General features: G+C 44.9%; 2 protein-coding genes across 2 annotated transcripts in view; both read left to right on the forward strand.

Moving 5' to 3' along the window:
* Positions 1–13,205, forward strand: part of myo1f (myosin IF) — a gene marked incomplete at its 3' end in the record, with an annotated part of 19,951 nt that extends 6,746 nt beyond the window's left edge. Inside the window, exons 5-28 of the mRNA XM_080833657.1 lie at positions 201–288; positions 704–793; positions 1,076–1,207; positions 1,575–1,709; positions 2,117–2,249; positions 2,913–3,109; positions 3,319–3,399; positions 3,647–3,733; positions 4,203–4,286; positions 4,387–4,554; positions 4,906–4,991; positions 5,237–5,318; positions 5,734–5,840; positions 6,510–6,608; positions 7,341–7,485; positions 7,973–8,087; positions 8,314–8,483; positions 8,717–8,862; positions 9,724–9,870; positions 10,213–10,361; positions 10,694–10,756; positions 11,895–12,111; positions 12,239–12,408; positions 13,129–13,205. Of these exons, the coding sequence (XP_080689783.1) occupies positions 201–288; positions 704–793; positions 1,076–1,207; positions 1,575–1,709; positions 2,117–2,249; positions 2,913–3,109; positions 3,319–3,399; positions 3,647–3,733; positions 4,203–4,286; positions 4,387–4,554; positions 4,906–4,991; positions 5,237–5,318; positions 5,734–5,840; positions 6,510–6,608; positions 7,341–7,485; positions 7,973–8,087; positions 8,314–8,483; positions 8,717–8,862; positions 9,724–9,870; positions 10,213–10,361; positions 10,694–10,756; positions 11,895–12,111; positions 12,239–12,408; positions 13,129–13,205 (2,968 nt within the window). The remainder of the gene's footprint in view (positions 1–200; positions 289–703; positions 794–1,075; positions 1,208–1,574; positions 1,710–2,116; positions 2,250–2,912; positions 3,110–3,318; positions 3,400–3,646; positions 3,734–4,202; positions 4,287–4,386; positions 4,555–4,905; positions 4,992–5,236; positions 5,319–5,733; positions 5,841–6,509; positions 6,609–7,340; positions 7,486–7,972; positions 8,088–8,313; positions 8,484–8,716; positions 8,863–9,723; positions 9,871–10,212; positions 10,362–10,693; positions 10,757–11,894; positions 12,112–12,238; positions 12,409–13,128) is intronic.
* A 3,256-nt stretch (positions 13,206–16,461) lies between these two features.
* acer1 (alkaline ceramidase 1) lies at positions 16,462–19,625 on the forward strand (the record flags this gene model as incomplete). The annotated part of the gene is made up of 6 exons (XM_080831968.1): positions 16,462–16,554; positions 16,960–17,074; positions 17,523–17,661; positions 18,948–19,085; positions 19,197–19,334; positions 19,448–19,625. 6 exons carry the CDS (start codon positions 16,462–16,464, stop codon positions 19,623–19,625), a joined length of 801 nt encoding a protein of 266 aa, XP_080688094.1.
* Positions 19,626–21,376: the final 1,751 nt, after the last annotated feature.

Raw genomic sequence — 21,376 nt, forward strand, 5'->3', positions numbered from 1 at the left:
GCTTTCTCACCTCTGTGCTCACCTTCCTTCCCTTGGTTTTGATATCTAAACTAGATGAGATGAGCCTGGCATGGAGAATCAGTCCACTGCAGACTGTGTGTGTGAGTGTGTGTGTGTGTGTGTGTGTGTGTGTGTGTGTGTGTGTGTGTGAGGATGTGTACTGGGGCATGTTTTAATTGTTTGTTTGTGTGATGATACAGTGGGGAAAGTGGAGCTGGAAAGACAGTCGCGGCAAAATATATTATGGGATACATCTCTAAGGTGTCCGGAGGTGGATCGAAAGTACAGGTAACACAGTCACCATGCACATGATCAATGCTCTCCAGTTGGAAGCGTTACAGAAAAATACACATGAAGTGTATTCATGAATGTAATATTTTAGTAAATCAAGCCATGCGTTTTGAAGTCATGAACAGGAAATTCGGAAATTAGTTTTGTGTGATTCACATTGTTTTGTGAAGTTGCACTAGAGAAATTTAGTCAGGTAAATACTGCTTTTAGAAGACACAGATATAGTACTGGGGTTTTGAATTGGTTAAGTTTAAAAATATATATAATCCTTTGCTCTGACTTTAAGTGTGTGTGTGTGTGTGTGTGTATGTCTGTGTGTGTGTGTGTGTGTGTGTACGTGTGTGTGTGTGTGTGTGTGTGTGTGTGTGTGTGTGTGCGTGCGTGTGTGTGTGTGTTCACGTGTGTGCCTTAGCACGTGAAAGACATAATTCTGCAGTCCAACCCACTTTTGGAGGCCTTTGGGAACGCGAAGACGGTCCGAAACAACAACTCCAGTCGCTTTGTGAGTCTCTGCTTCATGCTGGTCTACTTTCTCTCAGGACAAAGTCAGATCTGCAGGACCCAGGCGGAACCCAGGCGGTTTACCCAATTCAAACAGGAAGTGGAACAGCTAGAGATCATTGCCCAATCTGTCCCAAAGTCGCCTGTTTTCTGGGCTACCAGTGGAAAGGGAAAACATACACTACAAAGATGCCCAGTGACATGATGTTCAGTAATACATGACTAATAGATGGTGTGTGATTCATGGTTAATACGTTTTAATAGATGTGTGTGTTTCTGGCAGGGTAAATACTTTGAGATCCAGTTCAGCAGAGGAGGAGAGCCTGACGGGGGGAAAATCTCCAACTTCCTCTTGGAGAAATCCAGAGTGGTGAGCCAGAATGAGAGTGAAAGGAACTTTCACATCTTCTACCAGGTTAGAGTCACATCAATCAACACCACACACACAGACAACTTCACAGAATCACTCAGTCAATCACATACTCACACACACACACACACCTTTCCTACCAGGTCTGGCCATGATACTTTCCTGATTTCACCTTTTGTCTGTGTATATGTCTGTTTGTCTGTGTGTATGTGTGTGTGTGTGTGTGTGTGTGTCTGTGTGTGTGTGTGTGTGTGCAGTGTGAAGGGAATGAAAGTTTAGTTTATGTTAGTGACCAAGCAGCACAGTGACCAAAGCCTTACCCAAGGTTGTGTGTGTGAACTGAGTGTGTGAGTGTGTGTGTGTGTATTTCTCAACCATGGACTGTACACGTATCTCCCCCTGTGTCCTGCAGATGCTTGAGGGAGCGTCGCCCCAGCAGAAGGAGGCTCTGGGCATCATGACTCCTGACTACTACAGCTACCTGAACCAGTCTGGCACATACAAAGTGGATGGCACTAATGACTGCAAGGACTTCCAGGAGACGATGGCACGTAAAGTCTAATCCCAGAACCTGGCGCAGGTCTAGACTGGATCTGGTCTGGGTCTGACACAGGTCCAGAACTGAAATGGATTTAGACCAGGCCAAGACCAAAGAGAACTACTGTGTTTGAATTCTGTCTGCGCATCGCTTTCTTCACCTGTTTTCTCCCTTCACCCCGTTGCCATGGTGATTAGTAAAGAAATAAAATTGAACAAAAATGGTTCCTTTTCTGCCTCTGGCTCTTGCTTGCCCTGTCTGTTTGTACTGCCGGGTGCATCTCAGGGGCAACCCAGGTGTGTGTGTGTGTGTGTGTGTGTGTGTGTGTGTGTGTGTGTGTGTGTGTGTGTGTTTGTGTGTGTGTGTGTGTGTGTGTGTGCTAAAACATGTTGTTTTGTGTTACCTCTAATCCCTAGGAGGCCATGCAGGTGATTGGCATCCCTGAGGATTACCAGATGCAGGTGCTGCAGATTGGTGCCGGCATTCTGCACCTGGGAAACATCACTTTCATTGAGAAGGGAAATTACGCCCAGGTGGAGAGCACAGACTGTGAGTCTCAGGATCACACACACACACACACACACACACACACACACACACACACACACACACCCACACACACACACACACACACACACGCGCACACACACACACACACACAAATGCGCACATACACACACACACACACACACACACACACACACACACACCCACACAAGCAAGCGTGCATGGATGCTTACACACATATGCACATGACCAAACACACACTCAGACAGGCACTGCACTGATGCTATTACACACACACACACACACACACACACACACACACACACACACACTCACACACACACACACACACACACACACATACAAACACACACAAACACACACACACACACACACACACACACACACACACACATCTACATCTACATCTACTACTACCCAGAATGGAGTGCTACACAGGTATAAGATGAAACGCACTGACTGGCCAGATCCATAGATCATGGCTTACTTCTGTCTATGCTTTCATGTGTATTCACACATAATAATAAACATATACAATGGATATTGCTGCTTTGAGCATTCATTTCACTACTGTGTTAACGTATGGAAAGCAAACTGTTATATCCAAGCATTCTTCTCTGAACCTGCATTACAAAAGCATCAATATATAAAAACACAAACACGGGAACTTTACTTTTTTTTAAGTGTTAGAGTTCCCAGCCTACCTCCTGGGCATCGACTCCAGTCGCCTGCAGGAAAAACTTACCGGCCGCAAGATGGACTCTAAGTGGGGTGGCAAGTCCGAGTCCATCAATGTGACCTTGAACCAGGAGCAGGCCAACTACACCAGAGATGCGCTGGCCAAAGCCCTCTACACACGCGTCTTTGACTATTTGGTGGAGGTCAGCAATGCAACCGGAACATAATCACATAACCTGCTCATGTTTTAAACTGGTGGCACAGCCAGGAGCATACAAGATACACACAAACAGATACACACACACACACACACACACACACACACACAGTTGTTGTTGCTGAACACACACACCCACACACCCACAAACACACACTGGTCATTTCTTCAGCCTGTGTTTTTCCCCACACACAGGCCATAAACAAGGCCATACAGAAGCCCTATGAAGAGTTCAGCATCGGAGTGCTTGACATATACGGCTTTGAGATATTTCAGGTGAGCCTCTCAGAAGACACAAAAACTCTGCTAACATATCTTATATATCTTTACAAAGACATTAATTCACTCCTAAAAGGAATGTTTATGAATGTTAACCTTTTTGTTACATTTTGCCTCTTCATTTTTGCAAGGAATTTTAACGTCATTGTGTGTAATTCATGACTGATTTAAAAATGCAACACTTCTACTCAATGCAATTTCTGAATACAAGTAATCAGCTGGCCTGCGATCTTCTCCCCTGTAGAAAAATGGCTTTGAGCAGTTCTGCATCAATTTTGTGAACGAGAAGCTTCAGCAGATCTTCATCGAGCTCACACTAAAAGCAGAGCAGGTATAAACACGATAAAGCATTTAATGCGCTCTCTCTTCACATGTGATATCCAGAGACTAGATACCAGCGTACTGTTTAAGGGACCCCAGCCCTGACTGTAAGAGAGACCCCAGCCCTGACTGTTAAAGATAGACCCCAGCCCTGACTGTAAGAGAGACCCCAGCCCTGACTGTTAAAGAGAGACCCCAGCCCTGACTGTAAAAGACACCCCAGCCCTGACTGTTAAAGAGAGACCCCAGCCCTGACTGTAAGAGACCCCAACCCTGATTGTAAGAGAGACCCCAACCCTGACTGTAAGCCCTGATTGGTACGGAACCATATCAGATCCCGGCTATTATTAGGAGTTATCTAATATCTGGCAATGCTTTTTTAAAGAGTTTAGACATTATGTTTTTTGTTTCCACTTATCATTTTTAATGATTGCGCTCAGACGATCCAATTCTCTCCTGCTCTCCCTCTGTCGTTGCAGGAGGAGTATGTTCAGGAAGGAATCAAGTGGACTCCGATTGAATATTTCAACAATAAGGTGGTGTGCGAGCTCATCGAGACCAAGGTGAGCGAACACACAAACACATCTGATTCACCTTTAAGTGGCTACTTCAAATTTCTGTTTCTGCTAATACCATCTACTTGGACTGACTTCTCTTTGCCAGAGCCCTCCGGGCATCATGTGTGTTCTGGACGATGTGTGCGCCACCATGCACGCCAAAGGAGAGGGGGCAGACGGAACCCTGCTGCAGAAGCTGTCTGCTGCCGTGGGAACGCATGACCATTTCAACAACTGGAACTCTGGCTTTGTCATCCACCATTATGCCGGCAAGGTGGGCACTCAGCACTGGCAACGTGTGTTAGTGGTGCTGTGGTGTACTTTGGTAGCATAGCAAATCAGTTCATGTACTTACATTATTAGTTTTCACTTGTTTGCTTTTTTAAAATATTTATTGGTATTCTTTGTCGTTTCGTAATATTACATTCTGATAGACTGTAAATATTACACCAAATGCAAAAAAAACATTGTTTACAGCTATACAAGCATATATAATCCTATGTAGACATGAAATTATTATTTACGAGTGGCAGCCATCATAAGAGTGACATTTTATAAGGCCTCTTTAGAAATGAAGGAAGACGTATTAAAACGGTCCAATTAATGCTGTTGTCTTACCCTTCAGGTGTCCTATGACATTGTGGGCTTTTGTGAAAGAAATCGTGACGTGCTCTTCCCTGACCTCATTGAACTCATGCAGAGCAGTGGACAGTGAGTCACCTTCATAATAAATTGTACACTTTCAATCCTCTCACAGACCTTAAACACTATCACTGCATTTAAACACTATCACTGCTAATAAAAACTCTTATACTGTACATACTCTCTTAAATAATTCCACTGGAGGCTACTGGGTCCTGTAATGGCCATCCATAAGCTCTATGTAGAGTGTTGTCTGGTTCTATTACAGTCTATTAAAGAAGGATAGCTCACCTGTTGTGGTATATTTTCCATAGTGGGTTCATTTGCAGCATCTTCCCAGAGAACCTCAATACAGACAAAAAAGGACGACCGTCTACGGCTGGCATGAAAATTAAGGTACTGGAAGGACAACTCTTAATGTAGCTGATCTTAAGATATAACTGTAAATGTAGCGGATCATAAGTGACAACACTCTTAATGTAATGTCCAGGTCAGTGTTACGTTGCTGAGGCAGCTTCATCTGCTGTGTTTTGTGTGTTTGTGTTTGTGAGTGTCTGTGTTTTCTGTTTGTGTGTGTGTCTGTGTGTGTGTGTCTGTGTGAGTGTGTGTGTGTGTGTGTGTGTGTGTGTGTGTGTGTGTGTGTGTGTGTGTGTGTGTGTGTGTGTGTGTGTGTTATTGTGTGTGTGTGTGTGTGTGTGTGTGTGTGTGTGTGTGTGTGTGTGTGTGTGTGTGTGTGTGTGTGTGTGTGTGTGTGTGTGTGTGTGTGTGTGTGTGTGTGTGTGTGTCTGTGTCTTTTGTGTGCGCCCCATAGAAACAGGCCAATGACCTTGTAAGCACCCTCATGAAGTGCACCCCTCACTATATCCGCTGCATCAAGCCTAACGAGACCAAGAGGCCCAAGGACTGGGAGGAGAGCCGGTCAGTATCTCTCTCTCTCTCTCCCCTCTCTTGCTCTCTCTCTCCCAATCTCTCTCTCTCTCCTCTCTTGCTCTCTTTCTCCCAATCAATCTCTCTCTCTCTCCCCTCTCTTGCTCTCTCTCTCCCAATCTCTCTCTCTCCTCTCTTGCTCTCGGTCAGTATCTCTCTCTCTCTCTCCCCTCTCTTGCTCTCTCTCTCCCAATCTCTCTCTCTCCCCTCTCTTGCTCTCTCTCTCCCAATCTCTCTCCTCTCTTGCTCTCTTTCTCCCAATCTCTCTCTCTCTCCCCCCTATACTGCTCTCTCTCCCAATCTCTCTCTCTCTCCCCTCTCTTGCTCTCTCTCTCCCAATTTCTCCCTCACTCTGTCTCTCTCTCTCTGTAAATCACATGATAGTTGGATGTGTAATGAAAACCTTTTGAGAAGTCTAGGTTGTATATATTTAAAGTTCATGGGCTGTATATGGTAAGGCCGAACCACTACTACCAGTTTGTGGTACAAGTCCGGTCTAGTTCTTCATTTATTGGGGTTCTGAAAATGTGAAGAATGGGTCATTGCTAGCACCTGACCCCATAGCAGAACTAGTTCTAATACGACCCTGATCAGGCCCAGAGGCGCGTGCTGTGTGTGATGACGAGTGCAGCCTGTGACTGAGAAGGTCTCTCTCCACAGGGCCAAACACCAGGTGGAATATCTGGGCTTACGAGAGAACATCAGGGTGAGGCGAGCGGGGTTTGCCTATCGCAGAGTCTTCAACAAGTTCCTACAGAGGTGAGTCAACTGAAGCCTTGAGGTAGACCCTCAGCTTGGTGTACTTAAAGGATAATGGCAGATTTAATGGCTGTAAGACTACACTGATGTGGAAGTATCATCTGGGTGTTTCCACTTACTGAATCTTGGGCCACTTGGCTCTACTGCAAAGGAAAGTGACAACAAACACACTTGGCACTTGGCAATTTTATTCATATAGTGCCAAAACAATAAAATTGTCTCAAGGCACTTTGTAATATAACAATAGAACATAAACATCCTCAAACTGGGACCCAAAGAACTGCTGATGCCAACAGGTGCGTCTCTTCTCTAGCTGTACTCAGGCATCCCTAATTGTCATGTGTGTGGTGGTAGCTAGGTGTCAGGTAGTTCTGTAGGTGATGTAGTCTGTATGGTTTGGACAGGTGTCCCTGTACATTGATGCTGGTATGATTGGTATGTGTGTAGTCACATAATGCTGTGTGTGTGTGTGTGTGTGTGTGTGTGTGTGTGTGTGTGTGTGTGTGTGTGTGTGTGTGTGTGTGTGTGTGTTTGTGTGTTTGTGTGTTTGTGTGTGTGTGTGTGTGTGTATGTGTGTTTGTATGTGTGTGTGTGTGTAGTCAGACTTTCCTGCATATGATGTTGTGTGTGTGTGTGTGTGTGTGTGTCTGTGTGTGTGTGTGTGTGTGTGTGTGTGTGTGTAGTCTGATCTGCCTGCACATAATGCTGGCTGTGTGTGTGTGTTTGCTGCAGGTATGCCATCCTGACAGCGGAGACGTGGCCGGGCTGGCGAGGTAGAGAGGAAGATGGGGTGCTGCATCTACTGCGCTCTGTCAACATGGACACTGATCAGTACCAGATGGGCCGCACCAAAGTGTTCGTCAAGAACCCAGAGTCGGTAAGGCTCCACAACAGCCACTTCGGGAACTGATCAGACCTGAACCCAGTGCAGATGCATTGGATCAGTGCCAGATCAGAACCAGACCTGCCTGGCAGATAGAGTCTCGCTTTCATTAAGCTCAACCAGTAGGACCTGGTGCCAACCACGGCAGGTCCATGGATTTGTTGTCCCAAGGGAAAACGCTGTTAAATATCTTCTGTTCTCTTAGTGTCTTTGGATTGGAGTGTTTGCGAAATGAATCAGTGTAAAAATAATGCAGTAACTCATAACTTATAAGTTTGGAATTGGATTCGCTCACATGGCCTCTCTCTTGACTCCCACTAGTGTGATTCGCTCACAGGGCCTCTCTCTTGACTCCCACTAGTGTGATTCATTCACAGGGCCTCTCTCTTGACTCCCACTAGTGTGATTTGCTGACAGGGCCTCTCTCTTGACCCCCACTAGTGTGATTCACTCACAGGGCCCTTCTCTTGACTCCCACTAGCTGTTCCTACTTGAGGAGATGCGAGAGAGGAAGTTTGACACGTTCGCCCGCCTGATCCAGAAGGCCTGGAGGAAATACATCGCCAGGAGGAAGTATGAACAGATGAGAGAGGAAGGTGAGAAACTGAGTGTGTGTGTGTGTGTGTGCTGATGTGTATGTGAGGGTGGACGGGTGACTGTAGATTGTTAGGGTGTATGATATGTGCATTTCTGTTGGTGTGTGGGTTTGACACAATGCATATGTGTGAGTGAGTGGAAGAAGCTTTCTCTTTCCCAACCTCCTCTCTCTGTTGTTTGTCCCTCACTTTCGCTCTCCTCTCTTTCTCTGGTACACTTCCACAGCCTCAGATATCTTGTACAACTCTAAAGAGCGTCGCAGGAACAGCATAAATCGTAACTTTGTCGGAGACTATCTGGGCATGGAGGACCGCCCTGAGCTGCGCCAGTTCCTGACGAAGAGAGAGCGAGTGGACTTTGCAGACTCCGTCAACAAGTTTGATCGCCGCTTCAAGGTAAAGTAGCTGTCTCTGGACCAACTGCGTTTCCAATGGTTTTCATTGTTACTCATCAACATCGTTTATCTACATCACATGTAGCTTGTTAAGGTCATGCAGAGCCAAATATGAAGCTGAATGATCCTGGGTCTTTCTTCATTAGATCCTTAATCTATTTTAGTGGTCTTCCTTTCCTCTCCAGCTCCTTATTCTTCTCAGTCTGATTCCGGTCATATCTGTCCCTTCCCCAGACGATCAAGCGGGACTTGATCCTGACTCCGAAGGGGATTTACCTTATTGGTCGAGAGAAAGTGAAGAAGGGACCAGAGAAGGGCCTGATCAAGGAGGTCCTAAAGCGCAAGCTGGAGCTGGGCAACATCCGGGCCATCTCGCTAAGGTAAGCTACACAGTATGAACATCTTGGCCATCTCGCTAAGGTAAGCTTCACAGTATGAACATCTTAACCAACTCGCTAAGGGAAGCTACACAGTATGAACATCTTAGCCAACTCGCTAAGGTAAGCTACACAGTACACCAGCTCAGGGTCGCTGAGCAGCTTAGCCAACTCGCTAAGGTACGGCTCAAAGGAATACCACTTTTCCTGCGGGCCATCTCACTGCGGTAAGGCACATCGCTATAGCACTACTTTACTAAAATAAGGCAGACCAGAATAGCACTACACCAATTCACCAGTACAGCAGGTCCAAACCAGGGTAAAGTAAGGCTCACCACTGTACCAGTAGGCCATGACACTACAGTAAGGCACACCACCTATTTGCATAAGTTTCAACATGTTCGAAATTGTATCGGTCGCGTCGCCCCAAACGGTGGTCTACGTCACAATGGACTGGCTCCCGTTGAAATGAATGGGGTTTAGAAATCGCATCGCTCATAACGGTGTCATGGATTTGCACCGTAAGGCACACCACTGTAGCCTTCCAGTAGGCCATGTTACTACAGTAAGGCACACCACTGTAGCAGTAGGCCATGTCACTACAGTACACTCACATGAACTCACTGCTTAGTAACCTAGCCACCTGTCTACTACAGCTTGAAGTGCAATTACCGTTAGCTTCCTCACACTTCTGCCTATTTTCTAATATTTTCCTTCCATGTCCCGTCCACCACTCCGCTATCCTCCTTTCACTTCCCCTCTTCACTTCCCCTCTTCTCTAACCCTCCCCCCTTTCTCCCCCTGCTTCCTCTCTCTCCCTCTCCCATCTGTCTCGCTCTCCCCCCCCCCCTCTCTGTCTCTTAGCACGAGGCAGGATGACTTCTTCATCATTCATGAGTCAGAGTACGACAGCCTGCTGGAGTCCACCTTTAAGACCGAGTTCCTCAGTCTGCTCTGCAAGCGTTACGAGGAGTCCACCAAGAACAAGCTGTCCCTCTCCTTCAGCGACAGGTCTGAGGCTGCTTCTAGGATAGCTACACAATGTCATTACTTACACAAGTCTGAGACTGCTAGGCTAGCTACACAATGTCATTCCTTACACAAGTCAAGTTTGTAACTGTAATTTAATTACATATTTTTCAGATTACAGTTAACTCTGTTACATGTAACTAGTTACTCCCCAACCCTAGAGACAGAAAGTGTGTCTTTGACATGTAGAGCATATTCAGTGTGAAACCTGTTTCAGTTCTATCTCTAAGATTAGTCTGCTCTGAGTCATGTGGTTGTATGTTTCATCTCTGTGCTGACGGTGACGTAGTTTAACCATTTTCTGGCTCTGTGTCCCGCCTTCAGGCTTGACTTTAAGGTTAAGAAGGAGGGATGGGGAGGTGGGGGCACGCGGACGCTGGTCTTCCAGCGTGGGCAAGGTGACCTGTCACAAATAAAACCAGGCGGGAAAACCCTCACGATCACCATTGGGGATGGACTACCCAAGACTTCAAGTGAGTTAGACAGCACAGCCCTGTGCAGTACAGCAGGGTCCTCTCAACAGACATTCAGTGCGGTATAAACTCCAAGACCTAAATCATTGATCAACCTGCCCTCATCACGCATGACTTCATGTGTTTTCTTTTGAGAAAAGCAGCTCTTGAGACTTAAAGCCGTTAGGTCCATGCAGACCATCCTTGATGCATCCTCTTTGGTTCTACATAGATGCCTACCCCAAGCATGTGGTTAGCACATAATGCTGGGTTACATGTTTTAGATGAAGGCGTAGACTCATGAGTGCGTGACACATTAATAGCACGTTCTGACTCTTCTCTGCTCCCCTCAGAGCCCTCCAGAAAAGGTGTTAGCCACGGCCATGGCCAGAGACCGAGTCAGCCGCCCGCCACAGGTGAGCGCACCAATGGGATTGCAGCTCCGTCTCTCTGCAGCTCTGCATGCAAGTCCCCTTCAGGGGAGAGAAGATCTCTCGTAGCTGCTGTGCTTTTCAGATTTGCTTTTCTGGTGTGTGCGTGTGTGTGTGTGCGTGTGTGTGTGTGCGTGTGTGTGTGCGTGTGTGTGTGTGTGTGTGTGTGTGTGTGTGCGCGTGTGCATGTGTGCGTGTGTGTGTGTCTGTGTGTGTGTTTGCTTGCAATCTGTCACAAGTCAACAGTGATGACTGCAGGGTTCCAAAAACAGCACAAGTTAAACATATCTGAATGACTAATCCAATATTTTGTTGTTAAAAAATTTTCTTAGTTGCTTTGGTACGTTTCTCAGATCGGAACTAAATTCTCAAACCTTGATTGGTTACATGTAATTGATGAGATTTTATTCAATTCAAGGCAAAAACTGAGTGTAAAACCTCAGGCCAGCAAGCCAGAGTGGATGTGCCAGGCCAGCATGAGGGAATTCAGTACTGTAGAAGTGTGGCACTATATCAGACAATGTGTTTAGTCATATTTTCATCAATGGGCTTTGTGGCAAGCTTTGTCTTACCTTTGTCAAAATCATCTAATGGGATCTCAATCATAAGAATTAGAACGAGAAAAACTCCGGGTTATGTGTTTGATCATGTGTGTTCACTCTTGTGTCTGCTGTGTGTTCACTCTCGTGTGTGCTGTGTGTTCACTCTGGTGTCTGCTGTGTGTTAACTCTCGTGTCTGCTATATGTTCATTCTTGTGTGTGCTGTGTAGTGATGTCATTGTGTGGTGATGCTGTGTGGTGATGTGTTGTTGTGGTGATGCTGTGTAGTGATGTCTGTTCTGTGGTGATGCTGTGTAGTGATGTCTGTTCTGTGGTGATGCTGTGTAGTGATGTCTGTTCTGTGGTGATGCTGTGTAGTGAAGTTTGTTGTTGTGGTGATGCTGTGTAGTGAAGTCTGTTGTTGTGGTGATGCTGTGTAGTGAAGTTTGTTGTTGTGGTGATGCTGTGTAGTGAAGTCTGTTGTTGTGGTGATGCTGTGTAGTGATGTCTGTTGTGTGCTGATGCTGTGTGGTGTGGCGAGCTGATCCACCAATGGCTGTGCTTCCTGTTCTCTTCCCCCCAGGACACCCGAATGGCGCCGCCCAGTTCTCCCGCCAAGCCCCCGCCACCCCTAAGGAGCAGATGTACTGCGCTCCCCAGAAGCAGAAGCAGAAGCAGCAGCAGCGCCCCCCCACCAGCGCCCTCCCCAAGATGGGCTCCCAGAAGGCCAAGCGAGGCCCCGCACAGCCCCAGCAGAGCAACTTGGAGTTCCTCAATGTACCCGACCAAGGGGTGTCTGGGTAAGAGCAGAACTACAGAACGGTTTTATTATGGCCTTCGTCTTCTACTACTTCTACTAGATGATATGTGTGTGTGTTTGTGTGGATGTGATACTCAGTAGATAACGTGTGTGTGTGTGTGATGAAGCAGGAAGAAGAGCATCAGCCAAGCACGCGCCCCCCCTGCCCCCGCCAGCCGTCCCCGACATCAGGCCCCCCCTCCGGGCCCCCGATGCCGAGCGCTCTACCAGTACGCAGGCCAGGACACCGACGAGCTCAGCTTTAACACCGGGGACATCATCGAACTCGTCACTGAAGGTCATACGTGAATACATACATACATACATACATACACACACACACACACCCACACACACACACACACCCACACACACCACACACACACACACACACACACACACACACACACACACACACACACACACACACACACACATACATTCAGTACCAGTCAAAAGTTTTGACACACCTTCTCATTCAATGGTTTTTCTTTATTTTTATTATTTTCTACATTTTAGATTTATACTGAAGATATCAAAATATGAAAGAACACATGCAGAATTATGTAGTTAACCAATAAGTGTTAAACAAACCAGAATATGTTTTACATTTTAGCTCATGAATCTGATTGAGAGAATGCCAAAAGTGTGCAAAGCTGTCATCAAAGCAAAAAGTGTCTATTTAACACTTTGTTATTTGCTACATAATTTCATATATGTTCTTTCATAGTGTTGGTGTCTTCAGTATTCATTTACAAAGTAGAAAATAATAAACAATAAAGAAAAACCAGTGAATGAGAAACTGTTTCCAAACTTTTGACTGCTCACAGAAAACCAAGGCCTGATCTACCTGATTGTGAGTGAACCTCCTTCAGATTTTGTAGGCATTGTGCAGGCTTCCCTTTGTGACCCTGCTGATTTTAAAATGAGAGTATAAACTACTGAGCATACTTAAGTTAGCTGGTGGTGGTGCTGAGATTGATGTTGATTTTTCATACCTTTTTAACCTCATTTCCAGATCCATCAGGATGGTGGAGAGGGCGTTTCCGCGGCAAAGAGGGCCTCTTCCCTGGAAACTACGTGGAGAAATTCTGAAGACCATCTCAGTGTCCTGTGCCTCTAACCAACAGCACTTTAAAGTTTCCATACGGGTGCCACTTTCTCCATCTCTCCTTCCTGGTCCCTGCGAGGAGTGAAGAACCTTCCAGTCTCCTGTAGATCATGATGGGCTCACAGAGGGCACTTCTGAACCTGGACAAAAGAAACAGAAATCAGTCAAAACATTGGAGTGAAGAACAAATCCAATTAGGAACGGATTTGTTTGGGGGAAACATTTTTTTCCTCTACACATTTTAACTCGTTATTAAACGGAGGTATCTCACTGACCAGAGACAACCACAAGGGGGCAGTGTTGGAATGTAAACTTTTTGTAACTTTTTATTTTCTACAAGTACGTGACAATTAACATCTCTCTGACTAATTTACTGCTTAACCAGCTAATGATCTACTGTTTTCAACTTTTATGTTTGTGTAGTGTATATGCCCTTTCTTTTGAATTGTGTGATACAGAATTAATCAATGAAGATATTTACAATATTCTCTACCATCATTTGAAATTAGAATATGAAAAAGGTGAGAAAGTATCCCTGGTTTAATCCACGATGTGAAGCCAAGTCAGAGTGATGCCTGTAAAATCACTCCCTTCATCTGTTCCAAACTACACAATAAACCCCATACAGATGCACACTGTCAATGAGACAGGTCCCTTACATGCACTCTAAGATCTCATTCAAATATGTGTCAGTGAGTGAGAGAGACACAGCCAGAGGGAGAGAGAGAGAGAGAGAGTGTGTGTGTGTGAGTATGTATGTATGTAAGTGTGTGCGTGTGTGTGTGTGTGTGTGTGTGTGTGTGTGTGTGTGTGTGTGTGTGTGTGTGTGTCTGTGTGTGTGTGTGTGTGTGTGAGTGAGGGTGAGTGAGCGCGAAAGAAGTGAGACAGAAAGAAAAGGGAATGAGAGAGAGAGAGAGGTGTGTGTGTGTGTGTGTGTGTGTGTGTGTGTGTGTGTGTGCATGACAACAAGAAAGAAAGAGAGCAATCATATTTAGTAGGTGGTCAAGGCAGTAACATGGAAGTTCTAGTTCTTCAGCATCAAACCATCCCAAGTCTTTCACTATAAAAAGGCGAAGTTGTCAGACTGGTATGGTGGGTGAAGACCATATGAAAGACTTGGGTATTAGCCAACAGAGAGCAGAACGACATAATTATGATCATTAAAAATGTTGTGTCCTTATCGTTGGCATCAACTCATGCAGGGGAAAGAGGGTTCATTAGGCCTATACCTGATATTTCTGAAAATACCAAGATATCATGAAATCATCAATTAGAATATGAAAAAGGTGAGAAAGTATCCCTGGTGTAATCCACGATGTGAAGCCAAGTCAGAGTGATGCCTGTAAAATCACTCCCTTCATCTGTTCCAAACTACACAATAAAGACCCCATACAGATGCACTGTCAATGGGACAGGTCCCTTACATGCACTCTAAGCTCTCATTTAAATATGTGTCAGTGAGTGAGAGAGAGACAGACAGAGGGAGAGAGAGAGAGAGAGAGAGAGAGAGTGTGTGTGTGTGTGTATGTATGTATGTAAGTGTGTGCGTGTGTGTGTGTGTGTGTGTGTGTGTGTGTGTGTGTGTGTGTGTGTGAGTGAGAGGGTGAGTGAGCGCGAAAGAAGTGAGACAGAAAGAAGAGGGAATGAGAGAGAGAGAGAGAGGTGTGTGTGTGTGTGTGTGTGTGTGTGTGTGTGTGCATGACAACAAGAAAGAAAGAGAGCAATCATAGGTGGTCAAGGCAGTTACATGGAAGTTCTAGTTCTTCAGCATCAAACCATCCCAAGTCTTTCACTATAAAAAGGCGAAGTTGTCAGACTGGTATGGTGGGTGAAGACCATATGAAAGACTTGGGTATTAGCCAACAGAGAGCAGAACCACATAATTATGATCATTACAAATGTTGTGTCCTTATCGTTGGCATCAACCCATGCAGGGGAAAGAGGATTCATTAGGCCTATACCTGATATTTCTAAAAATACCAAGATATCATGAAATCATCAATAAAGAATCGCGTTTAGGCTACTGCCTTTGTGACATTCTCTGTAGAGGTTCTGACCTGTGATCCACCTGCATTAGTTTTAGTGTCACCCTTTCACAAATTAAAACTTTCGGCTCTTTTCTTTAAATAATTAGTGAGCTGCGCTTTATTGGGGTAACAAATGGTGTTCTAGTGTTTCCGACTTGAATACATTTAAATGTGCATGGCGAGTGAACGAGCCAAAAACACGGACGGTTCCTCTCTGTGGCAGGACAATATATGGAGCACATGATCCAACCTTGAAATACTGTCAAAAGGACCAACGCATCATTCATTATTTTTCGTGTAATACGTTGGCGTTATGATAGCTAAAAATCCGCAATGGTGCCTAGACTTCATGATGCCATTGGTGTGATATTAGTAGCTACGTAAGGGAACAGTCACCTGTCGCGCAAACCAGTTCAGTGTGTGTTCTGACGGCTTTCAAACAATAGAGCAGAGAAAGAGACCGTTCGATCAGTTTCACCTGTTCTCTAAACCCAACCAAAACCAGGGTGTGATGTAATTGGTTAGACCCGAGCAACTGGACCGGGGACATTTTTACCTGAGCCTCAAGCCTTAAGGCTACCGGCGCACATGAGGAGCATCGCATATGTAGACCTACCTTAGGGGTAGGCTGTTCTGTATACCCTTCTCTGTTTCGGTCAAGGTTCGCTACGTGAGGAAGAATTGTGTGGCTTCTTCGCATGCTGTCACGAATTCTGTGCCACAGGTTACCTTTTCCTCTGAATTCCAAGCCGCTTCCAGGTGAGTCTGTGTTTGGGATCTTTGTGCTTGTCGTCGCATTTCCTGCTACTGATGAAATGTGGTCTCAGTGAACGTTTATCCCACTGACATCTGCGCCCTGAATGCTAACCCAAAGATATGTCCTCGCATTGACCACTATAAAAGTTAAATAGTACGAGGAATCCTACCCCTAATCGCGAGGGATAAATTATAACACCAAATGCATGCACCTGTTTATTTTTGTTTAATATTTTTTTCTGACTTTCAATTCCTGATTTTTTTCTCTGACAAGTCACTTTTTTATATATATTTATATATATATTTGTATATATATAGCGCCTATGTGATTCTGTAATGGTGTTTCCAATTAATTCTAAGTCAGGCACTGTAGCTATGGAAGCCCATAACGATCTCTCTCTTTCTCTCTCTATCCATCCACAGTGATTCTCTCCCAGTACTCTGTTAGCCTAAAGATATGGCAGGTGTGTTCTCCTATGAGAGCTCCGATGTGGACTGGTGCGAGGACAACTACCGCCACTCGGAGAACGTGGTGGAGTACTTTAACACAGTAAGGTTTCACTGTCTAATCGTATCTGGCTTTATGTGCAATTGCCCAACAATCGAAAGGAATAATACGAATAGGCTACGTGTTTGTATAATCTAGTAACACAGTGAGAGAGATACAGATATCATAGCCTATAATGTTATTACATATTTATATCGCAAAGTGCTATTGTAAAAGTATCTTCAAAGACATACAATGGCAATTTGATGTTGTTCAGAATTTGGCTGGCAAAAGAATAACTCTCAACTCTCTCTCTCTCTCTCTCTCTCTCTCTCTGTCGGCCTCTCTCTCTCTCGCTATCTCTGTCCACCTCTCTCTCTCTCTGTCTCTCTCTGTCTCTCTCTCTCTATCTCTGTCCACCTCTCTCTCTCTCTGTCTCTCTCTGTCTCTCCCCTTCTTCTCTCCCAGATGAGCAGCTTTATTTTCTTTGTGATTTCTCCCATCATGCTCTACCTGCTCCACCCTTATGCCAAAGAGAGGAACTTGGCTGTGCACCTTGTGTGGCTCATGATGATCTTTGTTGGTGAGGTTCTTTTAGCCTGCATAACCAAACACAAATTTGCTTCATGAAGAACTGAGCTGGGAGCAGAAGCAGGCTAAAGCTCTTTAGGAAACACCACACTATAATGTCAGGCCCTGCTCATGAAACTTTAACACACCATGATATTAACCAACTTGTCTTTTATGAGGTAGGATGGGCTTGGGTAGAACTGTGAAGGACTGAGTGCATAGTTTAAATTTAGCAGCAGGTCAGTGATTTTACACTGTAGAGTTGATGGACTTGTTTTGTGGGTGACTCAATGTTATTAGTGCCTGAGATTGTTTACTTACTGTGTGTGTGTGTGTGTGTGTGTGTGTGTGTTTGTGTGTGTGTGTGTGTGTGTGTGTGTGTGTGTGTGTGTGTGTGTGTGTGTGCGTGTGCGTGTGTGTTTGCGCATGTGTGGTATTCTTTGCCTCTCCTTTCCCCACAGGTCTTTTCTCTATGTATTTCCACATGACCCTGAGCTTTATGGGTCAAATGCTGGATGAGCTCTCCATCGTGTGGGTCCTGGCCATTGGCTACGCCCTGTGGTTCCCCCGCAGGCTCTTTCCTTCTTTCATCAAGGACAGGTAACGAGAGCATATAGCACACACCCGCACACCACAGCACTGCCTCACTCCCTCTCTCTCTCTGTCTCTCACTCCCTCTCTCTCTCACTCTCTCTGTCTCTCGCTCACTCCCTCTTGTGCATGTTGTAGACTAGGCTATACGGCTCACATGGTTTGTGGGCAAGGACATTCCTTACCTGGCTTCACCACACAGCATGAATACCTGAAAGCAGTCATGGGGATTTTTAGAGTTAAACTTAAATGTGGTTATACCCTGAGTCCCAGGGACGTGCGCAGGAATGTTGAAGGACCATTAATCTGCCCCGGAAGAAAGGGGCAACACATTCATTTTTTCACCATCACCGCCATGCCCCCGTCCCCTGGACGCATTTTTTGCTTATATCACCTGAAACTCTCACTAACCACTGCCGCCACGCCCCGTCCCCTGGACTCATATTCTGCCTATATCACTTGAAACTCTGAAATTGTCAGGGTCGATCACTAACCAATGCCGCCACGCCCCCTCAGTCGAGGAGGGCACACAGCCAGCTGCCCGAGCAACCTCAGCCCCCTCCTGTGCACCTCCTGTGCATGTGTGGTACAGCAGACAGTAGTAATGCAAACCGCTAGCAGAGGAATGTCCCACATGACTGCAGGGGTGTCTGTTATCAATGAATGTAAAGGTGACTAGTTTAAGGCGTGATGGGTTTGATGGGGTTAAGTACTGGACCACTGATTTATTCATGCCTATGTGCTCATAAGTCAGTTATGTACAGGGAGGTATAGAGTGTCAGAAGCACACACAGGCAAAATGTGATAACCAGTTGGGTTAATGGCAAGGCTTTCTGTTGTGTGTGTGTGTGTGTCTCTGAAATGGCTCTGTCCCAGAACTTTGATAACGTTAATATCTAAAGAGATAACACACTGGGTCATAAAAGTATAGTTACTTTTATTGACTTCTATCGTTACATTCTAATTACAATAACAATATTATTACAACTATCGTTATTCCAATTACCATATCATTACCATAGCTTTTCTAATGAATTAATGCGCATTAATGCCAATGCTATTTTTCTGAACAGCCAATATGCAATGGAAGCCCTAGTCCCCTAGTAAGCCTTAGTCCCCCAGTAGGCCCTAGTTCCTACACCTAATTAGGTACAGATGACAGGTGATTTAGCAAACGGATCAAGGCCCCAATCTGATTAGGGTTAGGGTTGAACACTGCAAAAATCCTTTTTCTGAAACCCTCCCAATATGTCAGCCTCTTGCTTAACGTCAGGGACTCTTTTTGCCACTTCTAGAAACTCCTTCTCAAAGATGGTCCTAGCTGTGACTGTTGTGACCACGCTGTCATCTTTCGTGAAGCCCACGGCAAACGCCTACGTGCTCAACGTCTTCGGCGTCCACACCCTCTATTCCATGTGTGTGGAGATGAGATGGTAGGTACAGAGACCAGGCGCACTCTTCCCTTTGGGTGTTGTATCATACACCTCTATTAGAAAGCTCAAACTGACCTCCGCTGTTGTGTCTTCTCTCCCTCTCTCTCGCAGCTGCAATGACCAGCGAGTGCTGCGTCTGGCTAAAGTCTCCATCGGCCTGTGGGTGTTAGCCATCTCCTGTTGGATCAGTGACAAATTTGGCTGCAGCTTCTGGCAAAAGCTCAACTTCTGCTATTTGCACGGCATCTGGTAAGCCTTTTTATACAGTGGTTTTAGCACGTTTCAATTGTACTCTCAAAGGAAAAACATTCAAAAATGAGGAATGGGGTTTGTTTTCACGTTCATATCTCTTTTCCTTCAAGGCACATCCTGATTGTGGTGGCCACTGCTCACGGAAGCACTTTAATTGCCTATTTCGATGCTAGTGTTGAGATCCCGTACTCCCTGCCAGGCATTCAGTACTGGCCCAAAGACAGCTGGGGCTTGGGTCTGCCTTACATTGCCCTCAAAGGTTCCACCAAGACAAGTAAGACATGCTGAGACGCCTGCACAGTCAATAGGAGAACACTGTGGGAGGGGATGGATATGATGGACCAAAGCACAGTTTTAATTAAGTTTGTTCCACTATCCCACATAATGTCAGGTTTGCATTATGTTGGTGGAATGGGCTGCGGCACTGTTGAGTTCCTACATCACTTAATACTGATCTATGCATGAAGGACACAAAACAGCATCCTCTGTTCTCACAAGTTGGATATTTTGTTTGATTTTTCTATTTGAGGAGTCAGGGTGAAGATACTGGGTAGAGGCAGTGTAGGGTGTTTTTTTGTGTGTATATACGATTATTAATATAATTAATACTAAGCAAATGAAAACAGATTCAAAACTACACAAATCTTAAAAACAGATAATTGTGTCCAATTATCTAACAATGCCTAATAAATGCTGTAATGTTGAAATGAGAGAAGACAAAGTTTAAGAGGCCAGAAGGCTAAACTTATTCATGCAAGCGTTCTTATATGCCCATTTTTCTGTTAATACATGCGGAGTGTTAATGAGATGAGACCAAAGGGATATGCATAATTATGTAGCATAGGTTTGCGCTCGTCCTATAATATGGTGCTCCTCTGAACATCCGCTTCTACGCAATGAAAGGTGCTCTGGGTGCTACATAGGTCAACAATTACTTTTATAAACGTGGTTAATGCTTGGGGCAAAATGCAAAAGAAAGGCAAACTTGGCCGCTATTTACAAATGGGTAAAAACTGTTTTTTCCCCCCCGGGTGCTCAGTTATGAAAGCGGGGTTTGCCAAAGATGCGAGAAGAAGCCAGTTTTGTGGCTAGTTGCTAGACTGGATTTTAGTCACTAGGGCAGATCAAAGAGTTGCTAAATCTAGAGACAAAGTCACTATAAGTTTGCAATACTGCAAATGCAGCTTTATAGATCAACCTAAACGCTAAATGTCACGCCTGTGGTTCCAGCTAGCTGGCATGTTGGTGGGTGTTCTTAACATGATTGCGGGATCTATGTATAAAAAGGACTTGTGTTGTGTTGTGTCTGTGGCAGAACAGATGGCAACATGATGGTCACAACAAACTATGTTCAGGGATTTTTTTTACTGTCATTTGCATTGTTTCCTACGGATGCATACTTACTTTATGTTTCCTACCTGGACCTTTTACCGTTGTTGAAACGTTTCATACATTTGTTGTGTGGAAAAGATAATGTTTACAGTGAACTGATTACTTTCTCTCTAATATATTGTGATGGTGAGAACTCTTGGGAGTGGTCAAATGATGTTTGCCCTGATATGGCTGTTTACATGCGTTGAACAGATGCATACAGTGAGGTGAATCAGTCTGAAAGCACTCTGATGATCTGTTGCTGAATGCCCTGAAATAGCCTACTGATGCAATACTTTTTTTTAAACTTTTAAGGCTAAAACTACTGTCTGTGAAAATGTGTGTAATGTGTGAAAGCAACAATGAAATGTAAAATGTAAATGAAAATCTAAAATCTTTATTAAATGTGAGCAAACTGGTTCTGTCTTTTGTTTTAATTAATTTACAAAAATGGTGCTTCCCAGAAATTCCATCTATAGATGACTAGACTATAGTCCCATTACATAAGACTTCCTCTGCAGTATGGTTTGAGTACTGCAACCACTGGCTGTAGATAAACTCATGTAGTCATTGACTAACCAAAAGTGCTAGATGGACTAGGAAGTGTCTTAAAGCTTTTGTCAGAATTGGATGTACATAGAACAACACAGATAAAGACATTTATTTCA

This window comes from Sprattus sprattus (assembly GCF_963457725.1).
Source record: "Sprattus sprattus genome assembly, chromosome: 2".
Taxonomy (NCBI): Eukaryota; Metazoa; Chordata; class Actinopteri; order Clupeiformes; family Clupeidae; genus Sprattus; species Sprattus sprattus.